Consider the following 23,141-nt stretch of genomic DNA (forward strand, 5'->3'; position numbering starts at 1 on the left):
CAAGGAGGCACGCAAGGACATATGGATTCTACGGGATACTCAACAAAGGAACACCTCATCTGCTTTAAAATGTCCGATTTTACCTCGATAAGTCTTAAGACGACTAGTATTCAGAGGGATTTTGGTTCACTGCCCCATCATGTGCTTAGTTAAATTTTAGGAGTATTTAACAAAATTTAGCTTGGCTACGTTCTGATTGGCCAACATTTTTTCATAACAGATCTAAGCACGACTTAGGTTGATCTCATTGTATTGTTGTACATATATTAAATGTGTGCCACATAATATTTTTTTTACATGGCACGAAGGTACTACTTAGGCTCAATATCCAACATTTTTTTTAAAAAAATAAAGTGTACTATGGATCCATAAGTCCATTGTCATAAATACTCCTACTGTTTCAAGTTAGCTACCACAGTACCACTATGACGTATAACAATTTAGTTATCGTTCTACTCCTAGTTTTCTTCCAAATCAAGCATTTCTATCTTTGATTATCCAATCCAATAAACATTTCTGGTGAACGGGGACACGTAGAGCGCACGCGCGTCTCGCTACCCTTTTCCACGGTCAACAACGTAACGTAACACCCGCGCCTTGACGAGATCTGATCCTCCCAGCGCGCGCGCGCGCGGCCCCTCCCTCGATCGATCGTCTCCTGCCAGCACCGCCCGCCCGGAGCATGGCGTCGTCGCCGGATCACCTCTTCGGCCTCCGCAACAGCTTCTACATCGGCGCGTACCACGCCGCCATCACCAGCAGCCAGTCCGTCCCCGCGCACGCGCTCTCCCCCGACGACCTCCTCGAGCGCGACGCCCTCCTCTACCGCTCCTACATCGCCATCGGCTCCCACCAGGTGCGTGTACGGACGCCCGCGCTTAATTGGCGTGCCAACTCAGATTCCCGTTGACGCCGTGTACGTCGGCAATGCAGCTGGTGATCGGCGAGATCGGGCCCGGCGCCGCCACGGCGCTCCAGGCCGTCAAGCTCCTCGCGGCGTACCTCTCCGGCGACGCCGGGAACAGGGTCGGTTCCATGTCTCTGCAATCTTCTGTGTTCTATTCGTTTCATTACCACATTGTCAGCGAAAAACTCTGCATTTCCACCTTTGGTCCGGAATCTTAACTAGTTTGGACGTGCATTCTGTGATCGTTGTGACAGGAATCGGCAGTCTCCAGGCTTCGTGAGCTCCTTTCAGATGCGGCGATCGGCAGCAATCCGATCCTCCGGCTGATGGCCGGCACCATCTTCATGCACGAGCGCGATTACGCCGAGGCTCTTAAGCACACCCACTCTGGTGGGAACATGGAGCTGTAAGCATCGGTTTCCCCCTGCGCTCTTTTCTCCTTTTAGTCATCTGAAGTATTCATTGCTCTGCATCGTGTTTCGCCGAAATCATGCATGTCTTATTCCGCGACTCAATGCCTCATAGTTAGCTACTGCAGATTTTTCAGCTCCTCAGATACTATGCTTAACAATGCACAAAACATTTTTTTTGAGCGTGATACAATGCACAAAACACTAAGGGCTCGTCGTTCCATTTGGTGATGCAGGCTTGCTCTGAATGTCCAAATATACCTCCAGATGCACAGGGCAGACCACGCAGAGAAGCAACTCAGGGTCATGCAGCAGCTGGACGAAGACCACACGCTGACGCAGCTCGCCAATGCATGGGTCGACCTTGTCATGGTAGGCACACGCCTTTCCTGCGAGTTCTCTATGGGATATCCTTTCAAAAAAAAAAAGTTCTCTATTGGAAGAAATGGCATGATAAAAAAAAGTTACTGTTGTGTTTGGCCATCAGCTTCAGTGTTCCAGTTGAGCCACTTTACTTTCTGAAGAAAATTCAGAGTTCTCCAAATTTTGTTGGCATGATACACCATGACCTTGCCATGGTTCTCAGGGTGGGTCCAAGATCCAAGAAGCGCACCTCATCTTCCAAGACTTGTCTGAGAAATACCCACCGACCTGCACGATCCTTAACGGGAAAGCTCTGTGCTCCATGCACATGGGCAACTTCGAGGACGCGGAAGGCTTGCTGCTGGAGTCACTGAACAAGGTTAGCTCTGGCGATCTCTTTGCCCAAACGGGCGCTTCCTTTGCCGAACACTCAACGCCATCGCAGCACACGCCGATGTCGTGCTTCTGTAACCGAATCCTCGATCTGTTCTTCCTTGTGCTCAAACGAAACTGCTGAAACTGTTCAGGACGCCAAGGATGCTGAAACTCTCGCGAACCTGACGGTGTGCAGCCTGAACTTGGGAAAACCTGCAACGCGATACCTCAAGTAAGTGAACGCCTGCCTGTAGTGCTGGAAGAAGCTGCCTGACAAGTCTGAATTTGTATGGTTTGATCAGAATTAATGCGAGCAAATCCGGTTGGTTTTGCAGCCAGTTGAAGCTAGTAAACCCGGAGCACACGCTGGTGAAGCGAATGTCCTCCGCCGCCGACAGTTTCGACAGAGCCTGCCAAGCCATGGCATGAACTTGATTGATTTCCTGTTACCCGTTGCGTTTTCTCTAGGATAAATCAGAATAACCCTGGTGTAACATCCCGGATTTTTCCGAAATGTTATAAAGTCAAAAATGTGAAATTCAAAAAAATTTCATAGCAATGCTGTAATTATCAACTTAAGTAGGATTTCTGCCTCCCCAAAATCCTAGTAACTAAAACTTTTGTATAGAATTAAGGATAATATTTGCTAGTGTGAGAATATTGGAGTTATTGGATTTATTTGGCTCTACTTGTTTAATTTGAATTTGATTTGGATTTATTTAATTGTATGAAATTGTGTGGAAATTAAATCGAGGTGTGCCTCTCAATTTAATTTCATCTTCTAACGTTTGTGTGTGATTTAATTTGAATTGAGCCATTCAAATTAAATCCGAGCTCTAACCTCTAACCCTAACCCGCTAACCTATCCTAGCCCTGACCCAAACCGGACGAACCCACTAACCAGTCCAACCCGGTCCAACCCGAAACCCAGCAGAATCCAAGGCCAAGCACAGCCGACCACAGCTCTTGCGGCCTGCCCTGCCAGCCCGAAAACCAGCACCGGCCCAGCTGGCCTTTTTGTTTTTAGCTCAACCAGCCCGCCTCGACCAGCCCGCGAACGTGCCTCACCACCGGCCCGATCCTGCGCGCGGCCCGTTACCAACCCGCCAGCCTGCAACCAGCTCGACTCTTCACGCCCCGGCCCATTCACGCGCGTGGCCCAGCTCGCACGTGCCCGAGTGGACGTCGCCCTCCATCACCCAGCAGTCACTGCCGCCCGGGCCCGCCTGTCGGGGAGGGGAAAACTATTCCCCTTTCTTCCCCGTCGCGGACGACGCCTCTGCTCCGCCTTTTTGCTTTTGACCGGCCGCGTCCCTCTCCGCCTCTCACGCCGGCGCCGCCTGCCTGCTCGCGTCACCCGCCTGCCCCTCGCCTCGCTTTTGACCGCCGGCGCCCAATCCTAGCGCCCCGCACCGCGCAGCCGCGCGATGCGCGCCACGCAGCCCCGCGCGTGCGCCCAAGCCGCCGCCGGCGATCCTCGGCGTCCGTGCCTTGGGAGCGTCTCGCGCCGGACCCAAACCCTAGCCACGCGCCTATAAAACCCCGCGGCCGCCGCAGACCCTAAAGCCCAGAGCTCCTTTCCCCAATCCGCCGCCGCTAGCCGCTAGAACAGAGGAGAAGAAGAGGGGTAGAGGAAGGGAGGAAAGAAGGAGGAGAACCCAATCGCACCTGGAGCCCAGCGAGGAGGAGGAGGACCGCCGCCAGGGGAACGCCTTCGTCGAGCCTACGCCCCGATCGACGACATTGGCATCCCTGTTCTGCTCCGCCTCTCCATGGCCGCGCCTCACCCCTGCATCGCCATCGTCTTCTTCGAGCCCGCTGGTAGGAGCCGCTAGCCCAACCTGCCTTTCCTCGTGTTGCCTGCCTGTGTGCCATTCAGACTAGTTCCCTCACCCTTGCACCGTCGTTCGGCCATGCCGTGGCTTCGCCACGGTCGTGCCTGGAGCGGGCACCCGTTCACACACGCCCATGCACTGTGCCGGCCGAGAAGGCCGAGCCTTTAGGCCCTCACCGCGCCTGGAGCACCCTGCACACGCCCTGGCCGCGCTCACCACTTCGCCGCGGCCATGCCGTTTCGCGCACACGCCCGCACGCGTGCGCCTCGCCGCTCACTGACCGGCACAGCCTCATCCCGGAACCCCCTAGACCAGACCTGTGTCGCGACGCCCTCGCGACGTCGTGCGCGCGCACACCTGAACCCTCGCCGTCGCCTCGCAGTGGCCGTGTCGCGCTTGACGCGCGCACACTTCGCTCCGCACGCGTCGCGTTCCCAATGCACCGCATCTCTGTTCGCGCTGGCCCTGCCCTCGCCAGCATGCCCCGGAACACCGACCATCCCAACCATGGCGTTGCCACGACGCACCGCGCGTCCTCGAGCCGCTTGAGCTCGTTCCGGCCGCGCCGCGCGTTGCCATCTCTGCGTCTCTGCCCTGAACCCAAGGCTGCACCTTGACCCCGCCGCCATGCCGTTCGCGCTTGCCCGCGCCACGCCCTCGCCTTGCTCTGGCACGCCGCCGTAGACCTAGTTCGCCGGCGACCTGCGAGCCTACACCGGCGCCCCTGCCTCGCTGCCGCCGGCCCTGCTCTGCGCCACCGCGGGTTCGGCTACCCGAATCCTCGCGCGAGGGCCCGAATCGAGCCAAGCCTGAGCCCTGACCCGTGCCCTCACCTCGCTGTAGCTGGACTGCCGTCGACGAGCCTCCGCCCCGCCACCACGGAAGGAGCCAAGCCGCCGCCTTGAAGAGGAGGAAGCCCTTCATCTCGTCGTGCCGCTGGACCACCACTACGGAGCTCCGCCGCCATGAAGCCCGATGTGCCTCCGCCCTTGTTTCCCCGTCTCACCACCTTGCCTCTGCTTGCCTCCGCCCTCGTCCTCGTGCCGCCGCGCCGACCGTCGCCACCCGGGGGAGGAGCCTCGTCAAGCTAATCCAGACCCCGCGCGCGCCAATCCCGAACCTCAACCTCGCCACGGGATGCCGGTTCGCCTCGCTGCCTCAACTCCGCCTCGCCGACGAACCGGAGCCGCTTCATCGCCACCACTGAAGCCCAGCGGGCCTGACCACCGTGGAAGGAAGCAGAGGAATAGAGGAAAAGAGGAGAAGAGAGAGGAGACGCCGCCGTGTGGGCCATCCCCGTCAGCCAAAGGGAGAAAAGAGAAGAGGAAAGAAGACGGGCCGCTTTCGGCCCAACAGACCCGAAGCCGAGCCGGCCTTTTTGTCCCTTGCCGCCCGAGCCGGCCTGGGAAGCCGCAGGCCGAGCTGGCCCTCTTCGCGAGCCGAGCCGCCCATCAGTATGAGCCGAGCCCTTGTTGGGCCGCATGTACGCTTCCGGCCCGTTAAACCTTTACCCCTTTTTTCCTTTTTCTTTTCTAGTTTAACCTGACGTGCGGGTCCCACTTGTAAGTCTCTAGTGAGAGACTGACTTGTGGGGCCCACTGACCCGGTTGACCAGTCAACGGTCAATGTTGACTTGGTCAACACTGACATCAGCAGGGCCCACTGCTGACGTCAGCAGAGCTGACCCATCTGGTGACGTCATGATGATGTCATGCTGCCACATGGCATGCTCTGGTGCTGCCACGTGTCACCTCTGTGCTTTTCTTTTTCGATAATCATTTATTATTTCTAGAAAATACTTTAATCTTAGCTAATGCATAATAAATCAACCGGAGCTCCGAAAAATATGAAACCAGTTTCATAATTCTTCTAAAATCATGAACTACGCGTTAGAATAGGTTTTGTTGTGAGTTGGATCTCTTTTGAGCCTGTTTTGTGCATTCTTGCACTTGGGCCCCTATATTTATATGTAATTACGATTAGGTCCTGACGTGAAGGAGTTGACCGACATCCCGGACGACCAGAAGATCCAGAAGGACTACCCCGACACCCGGAGGACCCAGAGGGACGTACCCGGAGACCAGAAGCCCCGGAGGATTAGGAAGGCTACGAAGACCTATCAGGTTCACGCCCGTCTGCGATTGAATACCTATTAGGCATTTGCTTGCTAGATACGCTACGCTCCCAAATTGAGTGTGATGAGATGAGCTTGCATGGCCACTTATTTACTGTATTCCTTGTTTCCCATACTTAGATGTGAATTGTTGTATGCTATTGCTTCTATGTTTGAGATTGGGTATGGGAATATATGATGTGATAGTCTTTGCTTGCTGGAAGATGCCTCCACATATATGGGAGTTGGTGATTAGGTTACCGCAGGGGCGAGCGGACCCTTTTCTCCGATCTTCGGATCGAGAGCTGGGGATCGTGTGTTGGGCACGATCCTGTGAGCACCTGTAATGGGTGACGGGCACCTATGGCGGGTGCTAGACCGTTCTCGTGGCCGTGGGAACTTAGTAGAGGTGTAGTTATGGGGGAGATACCTGTAATGGGTATCGATTGCAGACCGTGTTGATGGGATGCTAACTTTGGACGAAGACGCTCGCCTCAGCTGGATGAAGGACTTGACTTTGTGGCCCTAGTGACGGAACTATGTCAAACGTGCACACCACTTATCCTTTATGAGGGGGGACCCAGCCCGAGCTAGCTATGCGTGGCACCATTACTGCAGGAGGATAGTGTTTCAGTGTCAGGGGAAGAGGGCAGGACCCTATCGCCTCCGATCGCAGGATCCATGGAGATTCCATTCTAGATAGCTTCACAGCCCCGGGCGACCTTTTGCGGGAGGACGCGCCCCAGACCGGGAGTAGGATGGTGCCGTAGCCGTTAGTTTCATTGACTGGTGCCTCGGAGAAGGTCGGGTCGCTCTTGGCCGGATTCGTGGCGAGTGGGTACAGGTGTACAACCCCTGCAGGGTGAAAACTATACGTATAGCCGCGTACTCGGTCATGTACAACTCTGGATCTGGCCCCACAAATGTAGTTAGAATCACATATACTTTTCTACCTCCCTCTAGTACCACTTTTTCCTGCTCGGATAGCAGCTGAGGTGCGGGGAGAGGGAGTTCCCGCACCGAAACAGGGTTGAGATACTTGGTAGAGGAAGATAGGAGACCGGGAGTCCGGGATGCCGGAGCTGCCCGTGTTGAAAGGTGTTTCGGATGACTTATATTACTTGCATAGGAAACCATAGCCTATCCTTGGCATTATCTTTATTCTGTTTGCATCAACCAAAAGCTTGCATACGGATGGTGACGTGAACATATCCCGTCCTTGGGGATAGCCTGATAGATGCAGGATCCGAGTGGAGGAGTCGACAGGATAATAACGGAAGGCGACGTGAAGAAAGGCCCGAGCTACTCACCGAGCTGCCTGTGGAGAGGATTCGTGAAGATGAAGTCTGCCTAGAAGACTAGATTCCGTTTCTGCTTTCTGTTTGTTTTCTTTTAGCCCAAGGGGCTTGTACTCTGAGATTTGTAATACAATCCTTCGGATTATGTAATAATTAAACCAATGTGATATTGTAAACGTGAGTTATGTCTGTGATATTCGATTGAAGTGGGTTCTGTACGTGATAGCTACTGATTCAGGGACTATCACGACAATACAGCGAGTCAGGTTCGTCTTTCATAACCTGGTCTGTTTCACCTGTCATTTTCTCTGAAGCAGAGCAGCTAGTACGCGCTTGGATAACTTTACAACTCGCAATTAAGAGACATGCCATACCTGTCAATAAATTTGTATGGTACGATCTTGGCTACGATAAGAAACGTTATCATATGATGCATTTTTGTAATTATGATTATGATCCCACGCTTCGCTTTTGAGTGCTCTGATGGAGCACCTGTACTGTTTCAGACACTAAATACGCTGCAGTGTGAATTCAGAAGATTTTGCATCTGTACTGTTTCAGACACCAAATAGCTCAAAAGAATTTGCAATAACCTTGCTCTGCTTCTACTTCTACTTCTAAATTTCTAAAGCGACAGTTTTTTGACGTGTCTGTGCTTCTACTTCTAAATTTCTAATGCGACAGTTTTTTTTGGGAGCTGGTAGTTGTTGTTTTCTTTTCTTTCATTCTTACTTGTTTTTTTATGAAACAGATAACCAGCTTTTATAGAAAGCGAATAAAGGTTTGTAACTCTTACTTGTTCTTTTGTTTGTTGTCTCTTCCGTCTAATGATGTATCATGGCAAAGCTCTCTCTGTCTTTCGAGGAAATAATAAAAAGCGTTTTGGCAAGTATAGTTCGAGAATTAGTGCACTCTAAGGCAGTGGCGGAGGACAGGACAAAAATTGAGGTGTGGCGGAGTCAATTGATTCTCAAATAATAAAACTCGCAACATGTTGTGCGTCATAGTATAAGTGTAGAAGTGAACTGGAATTTACAGCAGTGGACTACCACGAAAAAAAACAAGGTATGGCGCCTGCCATACCCGGCCACCATGGTCCTCCGCCACTGCTCTAAGGGCCTCTTTGGCAGGGCTCCAAAACAGGCTCCAACACCGGCTCCGGCCGGAGCCCTGCCAAAGGGGGCAAAATGGAGCCGCTCCAAGCCAGGAGCCGCAGCTGGAGCCCTTAGCGGCTTCCACGCACGAGGTGGAGCCACGAAAACGTGGCTCTGTCCGGCTCCGCGCGTAGCCTCCTCTCAGTTACCTTTTTTGACCCCTAGATGGCACGAGCCCGAGGCGGAGGAGGGGCCGGCGGCCACCGGCAGGAAACCGAGGCGGAGCAGGTGGTGCAGGCCACCGGAGATCGAGATCGAGATCGAGACTGAGGCGGCGGCGCGAGCAAGCAGGAGGTCGGGATAGGGGCGGCGGCGCGACAGGGAAGTGGGCAGGCCGCCGGAGGGGAGCTCAAGGCCGTGGGGGGGGGGGGGGGGGCGGAGGTGGGAGCTCGAGGCGGGAGAGGGGGCCGGCGGCGGCGGGAGATCGAGGCCGGGGAGGGGGCCGCCGGCGGTGGGAGCTCGAGGCGGGGGACGGGGGCCGCCGGCGACGAGAGCAAGGCGGGGGAGGTGGGGCTGCGGCGAGAGCGAGACGAGTGCCGGGGGAGGGAGCCGAATGGATAAGGAGGAGGAGCGAAAAAAGAAAAAGGAGAGGAAAAGAAAAGGAGGGGGAAAAGAAAAGAAATCAAAGGGAAAAAGGAAAAAAGAAAAAAAATAAGAAAGGGCAATTTACACATTTTACAACCTCATCCCAACTGGTGGAGCTGTTTTGCTAAACGTTTTCCAAAACGACTTCAGCTCCACCTGAGCAGCCGTTCCACTAGAGGAGCCGGAGCCGGAGCTGTTTTTTAAGGAGCCGGAGCTCTACCAAACGGGTCCTAAACCTGCCGCATGATGTCCTGGATATGGCCAATTTTGATCCCATCGTCTGAAAGTGACACTGTACCATAATACTTTATTTAATATTCCACCAGATGTACTAGTTTCTTCAGGAAAAAAAAAGTTTCACAAATCTGTCAACATATGCAGGGACCAAGGCACTCAAAGGCTCTAACTAAAATACCAGGAGACAGACTCACGGGTATCAGAGAGGATCAAAGAATTAAGCCGAAACAAGACACAAGATCCAGCACAAATTCCATGGCCACGAGAACCAGATCCAAGCGCACGCGACCCTCGTACGGTCTACCGTCGGACGGATAACGCCGAGAAGATCTTGACCTGATGAACAGACGCGCATCATGCTGCCCCACATCGGCAGCTGTTTTGGACACCAAATACGATACACTAGTGTGAACTTCTGAAGAATGTAGTAGCTCAGAAGATTTGCAAAAACCTTTGTGTGCTCCAAACTTTTTGACAAAAGTGTAGGTTGAGAATTACGTAGTTCACTTAAGCTGCCACATGATGTTCCGGGCATAGCCAATTTGTGCCCTGAATCCGTCATCTGAAAGTGACACCATACCAAGAGACCTCGTGATCCATTCATTAATCCAGTAGATCTAGTATGTTCGGATCGACAAATCTGTACTCACTTTCTTAAATATCAGGCAGAAAGAATCAAAAGGATCAAGCAGAATAAGACGCAAGTGTCCAGCAGTCCAGCACGCATTCCACCCGCCAGGGGAATCTGATCCAAACGCACGACGCGACTTCCGGGCACGGTGGCGCCGCGAGATCTTGTCGGTATACCCGAGGAGCGCCGCTCGCCGCCACCGTGAGCCGCGGTTTCCATACCCGGACGCCCCCACGCGAGGGTCGCGTGCCAGTGCCACCGTCACGTCCATGCGGGACCCGGATATTTCTGGTCCCACCGGGCAGTGTCACGTCGATAACTATCTCTCCAGTTTGGCCTTCGGTTGTGCCTCTCTTCTAACTAAACCCAGCGTCCCCCCAGCGAACGCCACTTCCCATCTGCTCGCGTCAGTTACTCGGCTCGGCTGCGAGTGGCGGGCAGCGGAGCGGCGGAGGCGATGGCTCCGAGGGACCCCAAGGACGGAGGAGGCGCCTGGGGCGGCGCGGCGGATCCGGAGGCAGACATCGAGGCCCCGCTGCTCGCCTCATCGGACTCGTCCTTCTTCCTGGACCCGGCGGCCGAGGACGGCGACGACGAGCAGCGCCGCCGGCGGAGGCGGTTCCTCCTCGGCAGCCACACGCAGTCCAACACCACCTCCCAGGTCGCGCTCGTCGGCGCCGACGTCTGCCCCATCCAGAGCCTCGACTACGAGTAGGCTCGGCTCCCCTGCTCTGCTGCCTCCTCCCCAATCTGAGTATCTGACCGACGCGATTCGCTCGCTTTCCTTCCGCTTTTTCACCGACGCTTGCGGCGCCTCTTCCCGTGCAGGCTGATCGAGAACGACGTGTTCAAGCAGGACTGGAGGGCGAGGGGCCGGGGCCACATCCTGCGCTACGTGGCGCTCAAGTGGGTCCTCTGCTTCCTCGTCGGGGCGCTCGCCGCCGCCGCCGGCTTCGTCGCCAACCTCGGCGTCGAGAACGTCGCCGGCGCCAAGTTCGTCGTCACCTCCAACCTCATGCTCCAGGGCAAGTAAGCAGCACCATGCTCTAGCACTTGATCAATTGGAATTTTGGCGTGGAAGTGGTGTTGAGTGAGAAGTTAATTTGGTCAGACACGGGTCGGCGTTTGCGGTGTTCCTGGCGTCCAACTTTGCGCTCACCATGTTAGCGGCGGTGCTGACAGTATTTGTGGCGCCGGCGGCCGCCGGATCAGGCATCCCGGAGGTCAAGGCCTACTTAAACGGCGTTGACGCCCCCAATATATTCTCTCTGAAAACTCTGATAGTGAAGGTAATTCTTCCTACCTCTTTCATTCATTAAGCAAAAATGGCATTGATAGTTTAGAGTGGCATAATGTAATTACGCCCTTACACCTGGTTCTGTGTCTAATGTGATATGAACAGGTTGACTGAATTATTGGTCTTGTCACTTGATGGTTGTAGTGCAGTAGCAGAGATATTTCTAGCCGGTTGTATCAGACTCACAGGCTCTGATGTGGTTCTGTTTTTTGGGTACTTTGTCATTCTGGTGAAGTGAAATTCAAGATCCTGGTAGAGATCGTTTACACTTTACAGTAGTTGGAGTACTGAACATGATCAGTTCTTTACAGGCTATAAAACTACAGCATGGTATATGCATTAAAAAAATTGGAAGTATAAATGTATAATATTGCACCTTAAGAGGCCATCGATTAATTAGATTATGATCTAGTAACTCCTCTTTGATGGGAAGTGTTAAGGAGCACTGAGAATGTATATGATAAAATTTACAAGTCAATTTGCCCTTTTCAGTGCAGCTTCTATTATTATGGACACACATCCTATTTATGGTTGCCTAGAATTAGGTCTTAGTTTGCAAAAGAAACTATCCTTTCTCAGTTCAACTTGTTTCTTGGCACTTGAAAACATAGAGCTCTTATGTTAAATATCTAATACAAATTAGCTGGTTTTGAGCAGATTGTGGGGTGCATTGCTGCAGTATCATCATCACTGCATGTTGGAAAAGCTGGTCCACTGGTACACACAGGTGCATGCATTGCATCAATACTTGGACAAGGCGGGTCACGTAAATATCACATGACATGTAAATGGCTAAGGTACTTCAAGAATGATAGGGATCGGAGGGACCTTGTTACTTGTGGTTCTGCTGCTGGTATTGCCGCTGCTTTCCGGGCACCGGTTGGTGGAGTCCTTTTTGCCCTGGAAACAGTATCATCATGGTAAGTTCTTTGAAATGCATTTCATGATGTCTTTTTGCACTCCTCTCGTTTATTAGATTTGTTTTTATTGAGGAGAGAAAAGGAAAGTGAGAGTGAAAGCTTCAATAACTTTTGATCCACGATTTGAATTATTATTAATTACCTCCATAACCTGCCTTGTCGGTACCCTGCAACTGGGGTACCTACTCCTACTGTGCCAAGACTCGCATAGTTATCCATAACTACGCCCTAAGGAGCTGAGCAGCCGGACCCCTGAGGTCCAACTCCATCTCACCGGACCAACGGTCCCGGACCCGCTTCCCGCTCGGGGACGGGTCCGGTGTCACCACGTGTCCCAGAGGTGGAAATGCTCAGTACCTGTGGCCGCGGACCCGGACCCCCGCAGGTGGGTCCGGGACCTCCACGTGCCATCCGGACTCCCGCATATGGGTCCGGGACCTCCACGTGCCTATCCGGACCCCCGTGAGCTCTCGGCTCAGCTAGCTGCTCGGGAGGGGTCCGGAGCCGCCACGTGTCACGCAGACGCGGGCGCGGACACAGGCCTTCCGCTGGAAGCTCCCTCACCCACCCGCATTAAGTGCGAGTGGTTGAGGCGTGCTCTGCTGCCGCTGGGCACGGGGCAGCTTTTGTCAGTCCACACTGTGGATCGCCAGTTGCCGAGGCGGCTCGTCAGTTACCAAGGCAAACATTAAAGACTCAGCGCCGCGCGCATGGGCGACGAGTCATGATGACCAGCTACTGACTGGAGCAACAGTGCACGCTGCTACAGTGGACTGAGTCAGTAGTTCGGCGCTTCATCATGACCTCGATGCGCAGCTGCAGTGGCTAGACTCTACTCCGACAGGACAGCTCAAGACCATCCCTGGTCAGAAGCTACGCACGAAAGCCGACGACAAGATCTCCGGATCTGAGGCATTGAAGGCCAAAGTGTAGTTTATAATACATCGCCGGGCCCACCTGTCGGGGCCCCGCTCAGTGTACGTGCTCTCCTTGGACATATAAAAGGGAGAGCATGCCCGCTAGAACACAGGTTCACACGGACACAAGGTCTCACAAGTTTTCGCACATGCAGAGACAGGCATAGCTCCTCCCCCAACTTGCACACAAGCTCAAGCAATACAACACACAGTGGACGTAGGGTATTACGCTCCGGCGGCTCGAACCACTCTAAATCCTTGTGTGCTTCCGTGTTCTTATGCCTCTAGATCGAGCATTCCTTGACTGCCCCCAAGCACATCCTACACTGAGGATTAGGCGGGTGCAATCCGCTACCCAGCTGTGGGTTTCCACACCACGACATGCCTTATTGTTGATCAAGATTCAAGAATGATGCCCCCATCGTCTGAAATGATCTAGAACCATGTGCTCGGAAAAAAAAAGGTTTATCAAACAACAGAATATGAGCTCAGCTGATGGATATATTTGTTGAATTCACAAAAAACAAAGCCTCCTATTTATTGAATTCACAAAAAAACTGATGACTTTGAAGTTATTTTTGCATAAAAATAAGATGGATGAAATAAGGTAAGAAAATTCCATAATAGGAACTGCTACTTATCATTTGCAGCCTCTTTCGTCAAACAGAAAGCGTCCCTCTTTTTTCACTCTTTTTTCACTACTTCCATTTGGGACTTTGTTTGGAACTAACAATTTGAACCAATACTCTACTATTTATATATCTGTTTGAATTGAAACATGTTCAAGGATGGGTAGTATTCATGCATTTAAGGGTAGGGTGCAGCAGATGTGCTCTGTATGCATATCCCTTATAGTTATAAGGAATGACATAGTCAAACACTTCTGTAAAATGGCTTCTTTCATGGAGAAAGTTTTTCTGTACAATTTACAAATATGAAGATATGTTCTTTTTTATTTGCAGGTGGAGGAGTGCCTTACTATGGCGAGCCTTTTTCACAACAGCAATGGTTGCTGTTGTCCTTAGGGCATTGATAGATTTCTGTAAAAGTGGCAAGTGTGGATTATTTGGTGAAGGTGGCCTTATAATGTTTGATGTGACAGCAGATTATGTCACCTACCATTTGGTCGATTTACCTCCAGTAATCACTCTAGGGGTTTTTGGAGGAATACTGGGGAGTCTGTACAACTTTTTCCTGGACAGGGTTCTCCGTCTCTACAACCTTATCAACGAGTATGTACTGATGCTGCCTTAATTCTAAACAACCCTCACTTTTACAGTTTAAACTGCACATGCTCTGTTTTGTTAAAGTTTCATTTCAATACCCAAGATGCGTACAGTATTGTCTTCTACCACTTTCGAAAACAGAGACTGTTCAAAAAAAAAAAAAACTCCAACGTGTATCTGCTGAACCATGTATACTTGAGATTCATATATTTGCTTGAAATCACTCAAATATTTGCAACATCTTCTTGCCTAAAGTCTTTCATTTGCTCTCAGGAAAGGGAAAACATACAAATTGCTCCTGGCTGCAACAGTCACTGTTTGTACATCCTGTTGTCTTTTTGGCTTGCCATGGATTGCATCGTGCAAACCTTGTCCAACTGATACAGAAGAAGCTTGCCCATCAATTGGGAGATCTGGTAATTTCAAGAAGTTTCAGTGTGGAATGAATGAATACAATGACCTGGCTAGCCTGTTCTTCAACACCAACGATGACACTATTAGAAACCTTTACAGCGCCGGCACTGATGATGAATTTCACATGTCATCGATACTTGTGTTCTTTGCTGCATCATATTTTCTTGGCATTTTCAGCTATGGCCTTGCTCTACCATCTGGTCTTTTTGTGCCTGTTATTTTAACTGGTGCAGCTTATGGTCGTCTGGTAGCCATGTTGATTGGGTCACAATCAACTTTGGATCATGGTCTTTTTGCGGTTCTTGGCTCTGCTGCTCTTCTAGGTGGATCGATGAGAATGACAGTCTCAGTTTGTGTTGTTATCCTAGAACTGACTAATAATCTGCTTATGCTTCCTCTGGTTATGCTTGTCCTTCTGATATCAAAGGTTGTGGCAGACGCTTTCAATACAAACGTCTACGATTTGCTTGTTAGATTGAAAGGGTTTCCTCATCTTGAAGGATATGCTGAACCCTACATGAGGCAATTGTCAGTCAGTGATGTTGTAACTGGTCCTCTACAAACATTCAGTGGTATAGAGAAGGTTGGCCACATAGTGCATGTCTTGAAGACAACAGGTCATAATGGTTTCCCTGTAGTTGATGAACCACCATTTTCAGATAGCCCAGCGTTGTACGGTCTAATTCTTCGAGACCACCTGCTTGTTCTATTGAGAAAGAAGGATTTCATCCGCAGTTGCACGGCTTCTACACTAAATGCTTCAAAGCATTTCACACATGATGAGTTTGCTAAACGAGGATCAGGAAAACAAGACAGGATTGAGGACATTGAATTAAGTGCAGAAGAGTTGGAAATGTTTGTAGACCTGCATCCGTTCACAAATAAATCTCCTTACACTGTCCTTGAGACTATGTCTTTGGCTAAGGCTCTTATACTTTTCCGTGAAGTTGGATTGAGACATCTTTTGGTTCTGCCAAAGTCCTCTAAGGTTAGTCATGTTTGCGCTTCAGTTACATTATTATTATTTATGTTGTCTATTTCAGGATTCTAGTTCGTATTTCCTTTTCATGCTTGCCTTGATAAGTCTTAGCTCTATTTCAATTCTGAGCCTCTTGTTAGCAGCAATTTTTTGTCTCTAACCATAATGCCAACTATAAGATTAACTGTGACGTGTAACTGCACGGATATGAGAGCAGATGGCATTGACAGGAAAGATCAGCATGGCATATTTGCATTTTTATTCCATGCTAGTAGCATTGTCCTTATCACACAAATCAGTATTAGGAATTACAGATACTTCACATAATTATCACTGACAGATTTGGGCTGCTTAATTTTGTTAAATGCAGAGGGCACCTGTTGTTGGCATACTGACAAGGCACGATTTCATGCCTGAACATATACTGGGTCTCCATCCTTTCCTCTTCAAGAGTAGATGGAAGAAGGTGCGACTTGGCAAGTTAAACGTCAGCAGCATATTATGATGCCTCCGAGTAACTTAACTGGTGATCGCATTGCTGCTGTTTTACTCCAAAAGTCATCGGGGGGAAGGGGGGGGGGGGGGGGGGGGATTGTGCATTTTTCAGAGAACAACTCACCTTGAATAGTAGTGCAGATTCTTTTGTTTTTGTTTTTGTGACGCGTTAGTGAAGGAAAATAATACTGTATGTTGTAAGCTAACAAGAGGGAGGACATGACTGCTAATGAGTTCGTTCCCCACAAACAAGAGGATAACAACATGTTCATGTAAATTCATTCACACGCAGCAGTTGAACGGATCAGTTTGTTATCGGGTCGATTGGTGGTGTTGTACTAGCCTCATGTGATGTGACTACGTTTATTATTGCTTATGATTCCGTGAAGCGCATCTAGGCCGATAGATGCTAATGGTAAGTTTCGGTGATTAATGACAACCGTATGCGACTAACGTGTGTTTTGAAGGAAAAATCAATAATTAGATTAGTCTCATAGCACAATGTTTATATATGGAATAAAATATCATTTGTAACATATTTGCATAATTCATTAATAAGAGCATCCAAGGTTTTCACAGTCACAATACCAAGGTTCACGGTCACAATACAAAGCCATAATACCATGGTTCACAGTCACAATAATTTTCACAAAGTCACAATTCACACTCACAATACCAAAATTCACAGTCACAATACCAAGGTTCACAGTCACAATACCAAAGTTCGTGCATGCTCATTCAAACAAAGCACCGATTTGTTTCACAGTCACAATAGGGGATCCATTCCCACCCGAGCCCGCGCGAGCCACCCGCCGCCGGCCGAAATCGCCCGCCTTGCGCCGCGCGGAGCCGAGTTCCCAGCTACGCCGATTTCTCGTGTACGCGAGCAACCAGGCGGAGAGGGCGCTTTTGGCCCCCGCAGGCCGAGCCGGGGGAGACAAAAGTGGAGCCAAACACTGGACTGAGCTCCCGGGAGCGTAGCCGAGCCCACGGGCCACCCTATCAAACACGCTCTACCTGCCCAGTTGCGGCGCGGGCAGTGCGGCACAACACGACGACGGTGCGCCATGGCACAGGCTGCACGCTGTCCAGCGACCGCGGCGTGTTCTCCGTGACCGTGAAGCACACTGCACGCCATGGAAACCGGGACTTGATGGACGGTGTGGATTCCAGGATGGCGACCTGGGCCACCTCATCATCACTGGAGATTGGAGAGTAGATGGCGTGTGTTTGTTCATACAGTACATACATTGCCTTCACAGCAAAAATAGATCTCCGATTCATGTCGAGGAATAAAGGGCTACGCCTAATTAATAACCTTTGGCAAAATAGATATTTTGATCCCTTAACTTTGAGCTGAGGGTCAAGTTCATTCCTCAACTTTTAAATAGGCCAATATGGTATCTCAATTTTTATTTTTAGATCAAACTCATCCTTATGCTATACTATACTCCACACGAAATTTATGCAAAAAATCCTCTTTACCCTTCTCTCCTTCCCCTTCTAATTTCCTCAACAGTTTATTATTATTAAAAAATATTTAGCTATGCAAACCAATGTAGTGGCACGAGCATCAATGCATTTAGAGGCTGAACATCACAAGTGCTAAATTTGAAATATAGAATTTTATTTATTCATGCATCGCATTGTATTATGGGTGCATGAAGAGTGGGAAATTTAGGTGGGGAAGAATAAGCCAAGGGTAAAAAGAACTTTTTGCATTTACCTCATGTTATTATGGTGTATAATATCAGCATAAGGATGAAATAAAAGTTGAGGGACTGTATCGGCCAATTTGAAAGTACATGTACAAATTTGACCCTTGCAATAAAGTTGAAGGACTAAAATGACTATTTTACCTTAACCTTTTTATTCTTTCTATTTTCTGGCGAAGTCTCTCATTTTGCCTTGCCTATCTTGTATGGTGCTCTGAAAATGCAGGTGCGACGGTAGTTTTAGTTGTGGACCAAAAGACTTAAATTTTTTAAAGTTTTCTGATGTACATTTAAATATTAATAACTAGGTCCTCAGCTCCAAACCAATGGGCATTGAAGTTGAAGGATGTTAAAATAGTCCTCCTTGAACAGGATAGTGATAGTTTGTGTAATATATTTCTGTTCTTTTATAAATTGTAATAACGTTCTTTTTATAAGTGTTTGATAGTGCCTAAATCATGTCAACACTAGTTCTCTGGCTCTTCAAGATTTGTCATATTTTAGATGTCAACAGAAGATTTGTCATATATATGTAAACAACCCCATCAACGAGAAGTCATTTATCATTCTCTCTACTTTTACTTCCAACACGTTAGAAAATCCAAATATAAATACAGAGTCATGGACTTCACTGGTATGCAGGTAGTTAAGCATTTGATTGTGAAATTTAGAATATAACTGTGATCTCTTGCTGATCAGATTTGTTTACCCTAATAAAAAAGGATAAAAAATCACTAGGCAGAATTTTGCAAGGTAGCACAGATAATAAAACAAACATAGAATTCAGTACCATTCATATTCCAGCCGCAAAACAGGACGAGCAAAAAACTTAGCAAACCAACAAACCACCTAGAACAACCGCTACAATATGAACATGATAGAACCACCTAGAACCACAACAGTCTGTACATGAGATAGAACCACTTAGAACAACGCAACAGTATGAACATGGTAGAACAACCTAGATCCACAACAGTGGATAGAATCACCTAGAACAACCAAGCAGTCTGAATATGTGATAGAACCACCTAGAACATCACAGCAGACTGAACATAGAGTAGAACCGCCTAAAACAGGGCAAGGCTATATTTCTAGCGCCAGTATGCCATTGACTCAGCCAGTGGTACACCACCAAGAAAAATGACAGTTCAGCAGAGTCCAAAGCATTGTGTGGCGCTTCCTGTTGATGACGTCTTGCGGAGTGGTTGGGTCGTCTCCCTCTGGAAGGAGTGGGTTGACCTACCACCCACTCCGTACCGTACGGGGCGTGGAGCGGTCTTATCCCTGTTTTCGGGGGCCATGTGTGTGGACCTTCTTTTGACTGGTGGCGCCCCACCTTTGTTGAAGTCTTTCATTGTCGTGTGGCAGAGTGGGCCCCTCCTGGGCGAGATGGAGTCTTCCTGCGGTGGTCGGGCTAGGTGGAACCCTTCTTTGTGAGGGTCAGCCGAGACGGAGCCCTCCTGCGGGGGTCGGCGATGCAGAACCCTCCCGTGGGGGTCGGACGAGGCGGAATCCCTGATCGGGCCACGGGCCGCTTTCGCCTTGCTGGGCCACCCTGGGCCGTCAGACCCCGGGCTGATGTTTGCTGATCCCACGATCTTTCATATGCACTAGCCAGTAATAATTCAGACACTACCAAGTAGTGTTATATAGACACAACATATAGATGTTTCTATAGTTTATTCAAAATAAGTTCGCATTGAATCATTTTCTTTTCTTTGTCACTGCCCCTTGATTGAATAGTTACAACCACTTCAAACCAGATGCATAATGCTGATTTTTTATGCATGTTAGAGATGAATTACTCCAATGTTAAATTGCCCATAGCAGTAGCCTTACATATTTTTAATTCCTCACCGCTTCCCTCTTTTCCTTCCACTTTCCAAAATTTTTGTGTCAGTGAAAGTATTCTGCTGCAAGCAGGACATTCCTTATTTTACAAGGCATTTGGCCATCTTGTATTTTTGCTAGTAACCGAAGACATGAAAATAATCCTCTTAGGAAGCATGAAAATAATAAAATGATAATGGGTGTTCCGTTGAGAATATATATCCAAAATGGCAAACCACAAAATGAATCAATATTGCACAATTGCACTCATCAAATCCCTAAGTTATTTGCACCCAACTAATACAAGAAGTGAGTAATCTTTTTATCAACTCAACTCACTCATTTTACTCGAAATAAAAGAAACTTTAACACATTTATCACACCACCTTTGGTTGTCAGCACTGTCTTGAACACTCCTTCCAGATGATGCCTTGGGTATTTGATGTCAAGACCTTCATAGAGTACTGTGCATGAATACACTAGGGAGGCAATGCCCCTGTAGTAGATGATTTAGCACAGAATTGAGTAGAAAGTAGGGAAAATGCATGGAAAATCCTACCAATTTTTTTCTGGTATACACTATGCTGATTTAACAACTGAGGCACATAAGATAGGGACCTATAGGATTTTAGAGTTATAAAAATCCAAAATATGAAGAAAAAAACTTAGAATGACAAACATGAGAAGTTTACAGAGAATAACATTTATTTTCTAGCCATATTTTTTTATCATGATATGTTAACATTGATTCGGATTTGCAATTGAGACCACGTGTGGCTTGCTGCCTGCATGCTACAATGAATCGCTAATTTGTACAACTGTACTTGGCATCCTGACCCTAGACATATATAAAGCTGCTAAACAAAAGTGCTTACACAGTAAAATCAATATATATGCAGTGCATACACCAATCATATCCCAAATACAATAAACTACAGGATATATATACATATATATACATACATACATACATACATACATATATATATATATATATATATATATATATATATATATATATATATATATATATATATATGACATCATAGAACATTTCTAACAAATAATCAGCAGTTGGACAGGCTCAAGGGTATGAAATATAAAACAAAATTAACTCAAAGCCTAACCAAGTAAACTCCGTGAAGTGGAAGTAAGAGTCCTAAAAGAAAAATGAAAGCAAAGAAACAAAGTCGGTCAGTAAACATAAAGGCAATCCTCATATAGAGCTAGGGGAGCTTGGGTCAGTTTCCTTTCTAGCAGGACACACCTTGATAGGGTTGTTACACTTGAAGAATAAAATAACCATAAGAACTGCATTGAAAAGAAAACAAACTGCATTGAAAAGAAAACGAAGTGAGATCACTTATCTCTGCTAAGGTGATCATAGCTAAGTAAATATATCTGAAAACTAAGAGAGTTTCCCGACATGAAATGCTCTGACAACATACAACTAAAGAGTGCACTAAGATTGTATTTTGTATGATTAGATAACAATAATAGAACAATCACTGTAACAGTTTGTCGCGGGATTTCTAGGATACCCACAGCCGGGTGGCGGAACGCACCCGCCTATTCCCAGAGAGGGAGTACTCGGGAAGATACTAGGCGATTGGGCTAATCTAGCTCTGAGACAAGCACACAAGAACACACGATCTAGAGTGGTTCGGGCCGCCGGAGCGTAATACCCTACATCCACTGGGAGTGGTATTGATCTTGGTTGTGTATGAATCTATCCTCTGCCCGGTCTTGGCTTTCACCCAGCCTGAACCTTTCTTCTAGCGGGCGCCCCCCTTTTATAGACCAAGGGGTGCGGATACATAGGACGTTGGGACCCCGACAAGTGGGCCCAACGTGACTGTGCAGCATACTGCGCAGAGTACTCAAATGGCTACAGTGGTTACAAATCTCTCCTCCGATATGCTTCCATGCCCTGCTGACCTTCTGACGAAAGGGGGTCTTCTCTTGTCGTGTCAGCAAGGTGCCCGTTGGGGGAGCGTAGCTTGCGGCGTGAGTTGTCGAGGCTATTATATAGGCGTCATAATGGGTGAAGCCGAGCCATCGTATCCATCTGTTATGGCAGACTGACAGGCGCGGCGTGGGCGGCGCCAGCAGCTCCACTACGCACCTTGGTAATACGCGATCAATAGTGCCCCCTGGTCAAAGAATCGCCTCGGCTTCTGCTGCATCAACGCGGACGCCCCCCTACCACAATGAATGCAGTGGTGGGTGGGGCTTGGTATGGAGACCAAGCGACCTTGTATACGTGTCTGTGCTTGTAGACACGTGTCAGCTCCAGACCACCCCGAGGCGGGGTGTCGATTCCTTCCCTTGGCGAGGGGTCCGGCTACTACACAGGGGGTCCGAGACCCCAAGGGGGGGGGGTCCGGGATCCCGCGGGAATCCCGCGGGGATCCGGACCTCCACGGGAGGTCCGGAGCCCCCAGCTGTTTGGGTTGAGCGCTTGCTTCTTCCGGAACACGTGGTGCTCCCGGACCTTTCTTGACCAGAGGACGGGTCCGGGACTGTTGTCGGGTGAACAGGGCTTCCGGACCGCAGGGGTTCGGCTGCTGGACGTAGTTAAGGATAACTACAAAGCTCTTTTTGCCTAGACACAGCAAGAGGGGGTCCCCCAGTCCTGAGGTACCGACAGTGGCCCCCGGGCCCACCTCGGGAGAGGCACGAACCCGCGGGTGGGGCCTACTATCGGGATGTGTTTCCACGCAACTTTGATTGCGTCGGTGTGCTCATGCAAAGAGCGGGTGCCGCGGACCCCTGAGGCTGGTACACCGGTTGCCTGGTTTAGGTTTTGGAGCGCTCTCCGCAGGGCGACGAAGGTGTAGGCTTAGGGTACGGATTCAAGCTAAGCGGCTACACGGACCTTGTCGGTACCCTGTAGCAGGGGTACCCACTCTTACCGTAGCAAGATAGGACCCTCGTAGTTATCCGTAACTACGCGTAAGGACGGAGTAGCCAGGCTCCACCGGACAGGCTCTTCCCTCACCAGGCCAACGACCCCGGACCCGTTCCCCGCCTGGGGATCGGTCCGGAGACGCCACGTGTCTCTAAGGGATGGAAGCTCCGAGCTGACAGCCAGGCCTCGGACCCCCCATAGGGGTCCGGGGCCTCCTGCGCCGTCCGGACCCCCCCTTACCGTGCGGAGGTCCGGAGACGCCACGTGTCCCGGGGGCACGGGCGCGGGCTCATGCGCGAGTCCTCCGCAAGGGGGACTCGCCCACCCACCATATTTAATGCGGATGGTTGACGCATGCTCTGCCGCCGACGCACGCGGGACAGCCTTTGACAGGCCCTGCTGTGCACCGCGTATTACCAAGGTGCACAGTGCAGCCGCCTGTGCCGCGCCCGCGCAGAGCCCGTCAGCCGCATTAAATGGATACGACGGCATGGCACCTTTCCATCATGCCGCCTACGCCGCTCCCTAC

General features: G+C 49.7%; 3 protein-coding genes across 3 annotated transcripts in view; 2 read left to right on the forward strand and 1 right to left on the reverse strand.

Moving 5' to 3' along the window:
* The first annotated feature begins 664 nt into the window (after window positions 1–664).
* Window positions 665–2,584, forward strand: LOC120643144 (coatomer subunit epsilon-2-like). Its single transcript, XM_039919664.1, has 7 exons — window positions 665–856; window positions 934–1,026; window positions 1,162–1,313; window positions 1,554–1,689; window positions 1,904–2,059; window positions 2,208–2,287; window positions 2,391–2,584. Exons 1-7 carry the CDS (start codon window positions 683–685, stop codon window positions 2,482–2,484), a joined length of 885 nt encoding a protein of 294 aa, XP_039775598.1. The 5' UTR covers window positions 665–682; the 3' UTR covers window positions 2,485–2,584.
* Window positions 2,585–10,292: 7,708 nt separating this feature from the next.
* LOC120641964 (putative chloride channel-like protein CLC-g) lies at window positions 10,293–16,478 on the forward strand. The gene is made up of 7 exons (XM_039918315.1): window positions 10,293–10,619; window positions 10,737–10,937; window positions 11,020–11,197; window positions 11,863–12,125; window positions 14,005–14,274; window positions 14,542–15,670; window positions 16,032–16,478. The coding sequence occupies exons 1-7, from the start codon at window positions 10,366–10,368 to the stop codon at window positions 16,164–16,166; spliced, it is 2,430 nt and encodes an 809-aa protein (XP_039774249.1). The 5' UTR covers window positions 10,293–10,365; the 3' UTR covers window positions 16,167–16,478.
* A 3,562-nt stretch (window positions 16,479–20,040) lies between these two features.
* LOC120640364 overlaps window positions 20,041–23,141 on the reverse strand; it is a 48,949-nt gene continuing 45,848 nt past the window's right edge. Inside the window, exons 3-5 of the mRNA XM_039916196.1 lie at window positions 20,969–21,012; window positions 20,829–20,860; window positions 20,041–20,197 (exon numbers count right to left, since the gene is read on the reverse strand). Coding sequence (XP_039772130.1) covers window positions 20,041–20,197; window positions 20,829–20,860; window positions 20,969–21,012 — 233 coding nt within the window. The remainder of the gene's footprint in view (window positions 20,198–20,828; window positions 20,861–20,968; window positions 21,013–23,141) is intronic.

The sequence above is a fragment of the Panicum virgatum genome, chromosome 7K, assembly GCF_016808335.1.
Source record: "Panicum virgatum strain AP13 chromosome 7K, P.virgatum_v5, whole genome shotgun sequence".
NCBI lineage: Eukaryota > Viridiplantae > Streptophyta > Magnoliopsida > Poales > Poaceae > Panicum > Panicum virgatum.

Coding starts and splice junctions, on each gene's coding strand:
- LOC120643144 (XM_039919664.1), top strand. CDS start 683: ATGGCGTCGTCGCCGGATCACCTCTTCGGCCTCCGCAACAGCTTCTAC. Junction 857..933: donor TCGCCATCGGCTCCCACCAG/GTGCGTGTACGG, acceptor TCGGCAATGCAG/CTGGTGATCGGCGAGATCGG. Junction 1,690..1,903: donor CATGGGTCGACCTTGTCATG/GTAGGCACACGC, acceptor CATGGTTCTCAG/GGTGGGTCCAAGATCCAAGA.
- LOC120641964 (XM_039918315.1), top strand. CDS start 10,366: ATGGCTCCGAGGGACCCCAAGGACGGAGGAGGCGCCTGGGGCGGCGCG. Junction 10,620..10,736: donor ATCCAGAGCCTCGACTACGA/GTAGGCTCGGCT, acceptor CTTCCCGTGCAG/GCTGATCGAGAACGACGTGT. Junction 12,126..14,004: donor CTGGAAACAGTATCATCATG/GTAAGTTCTTTG, acceptor TTTTATTTGCAG/GTGGAGGAGTGCCTTACTAT.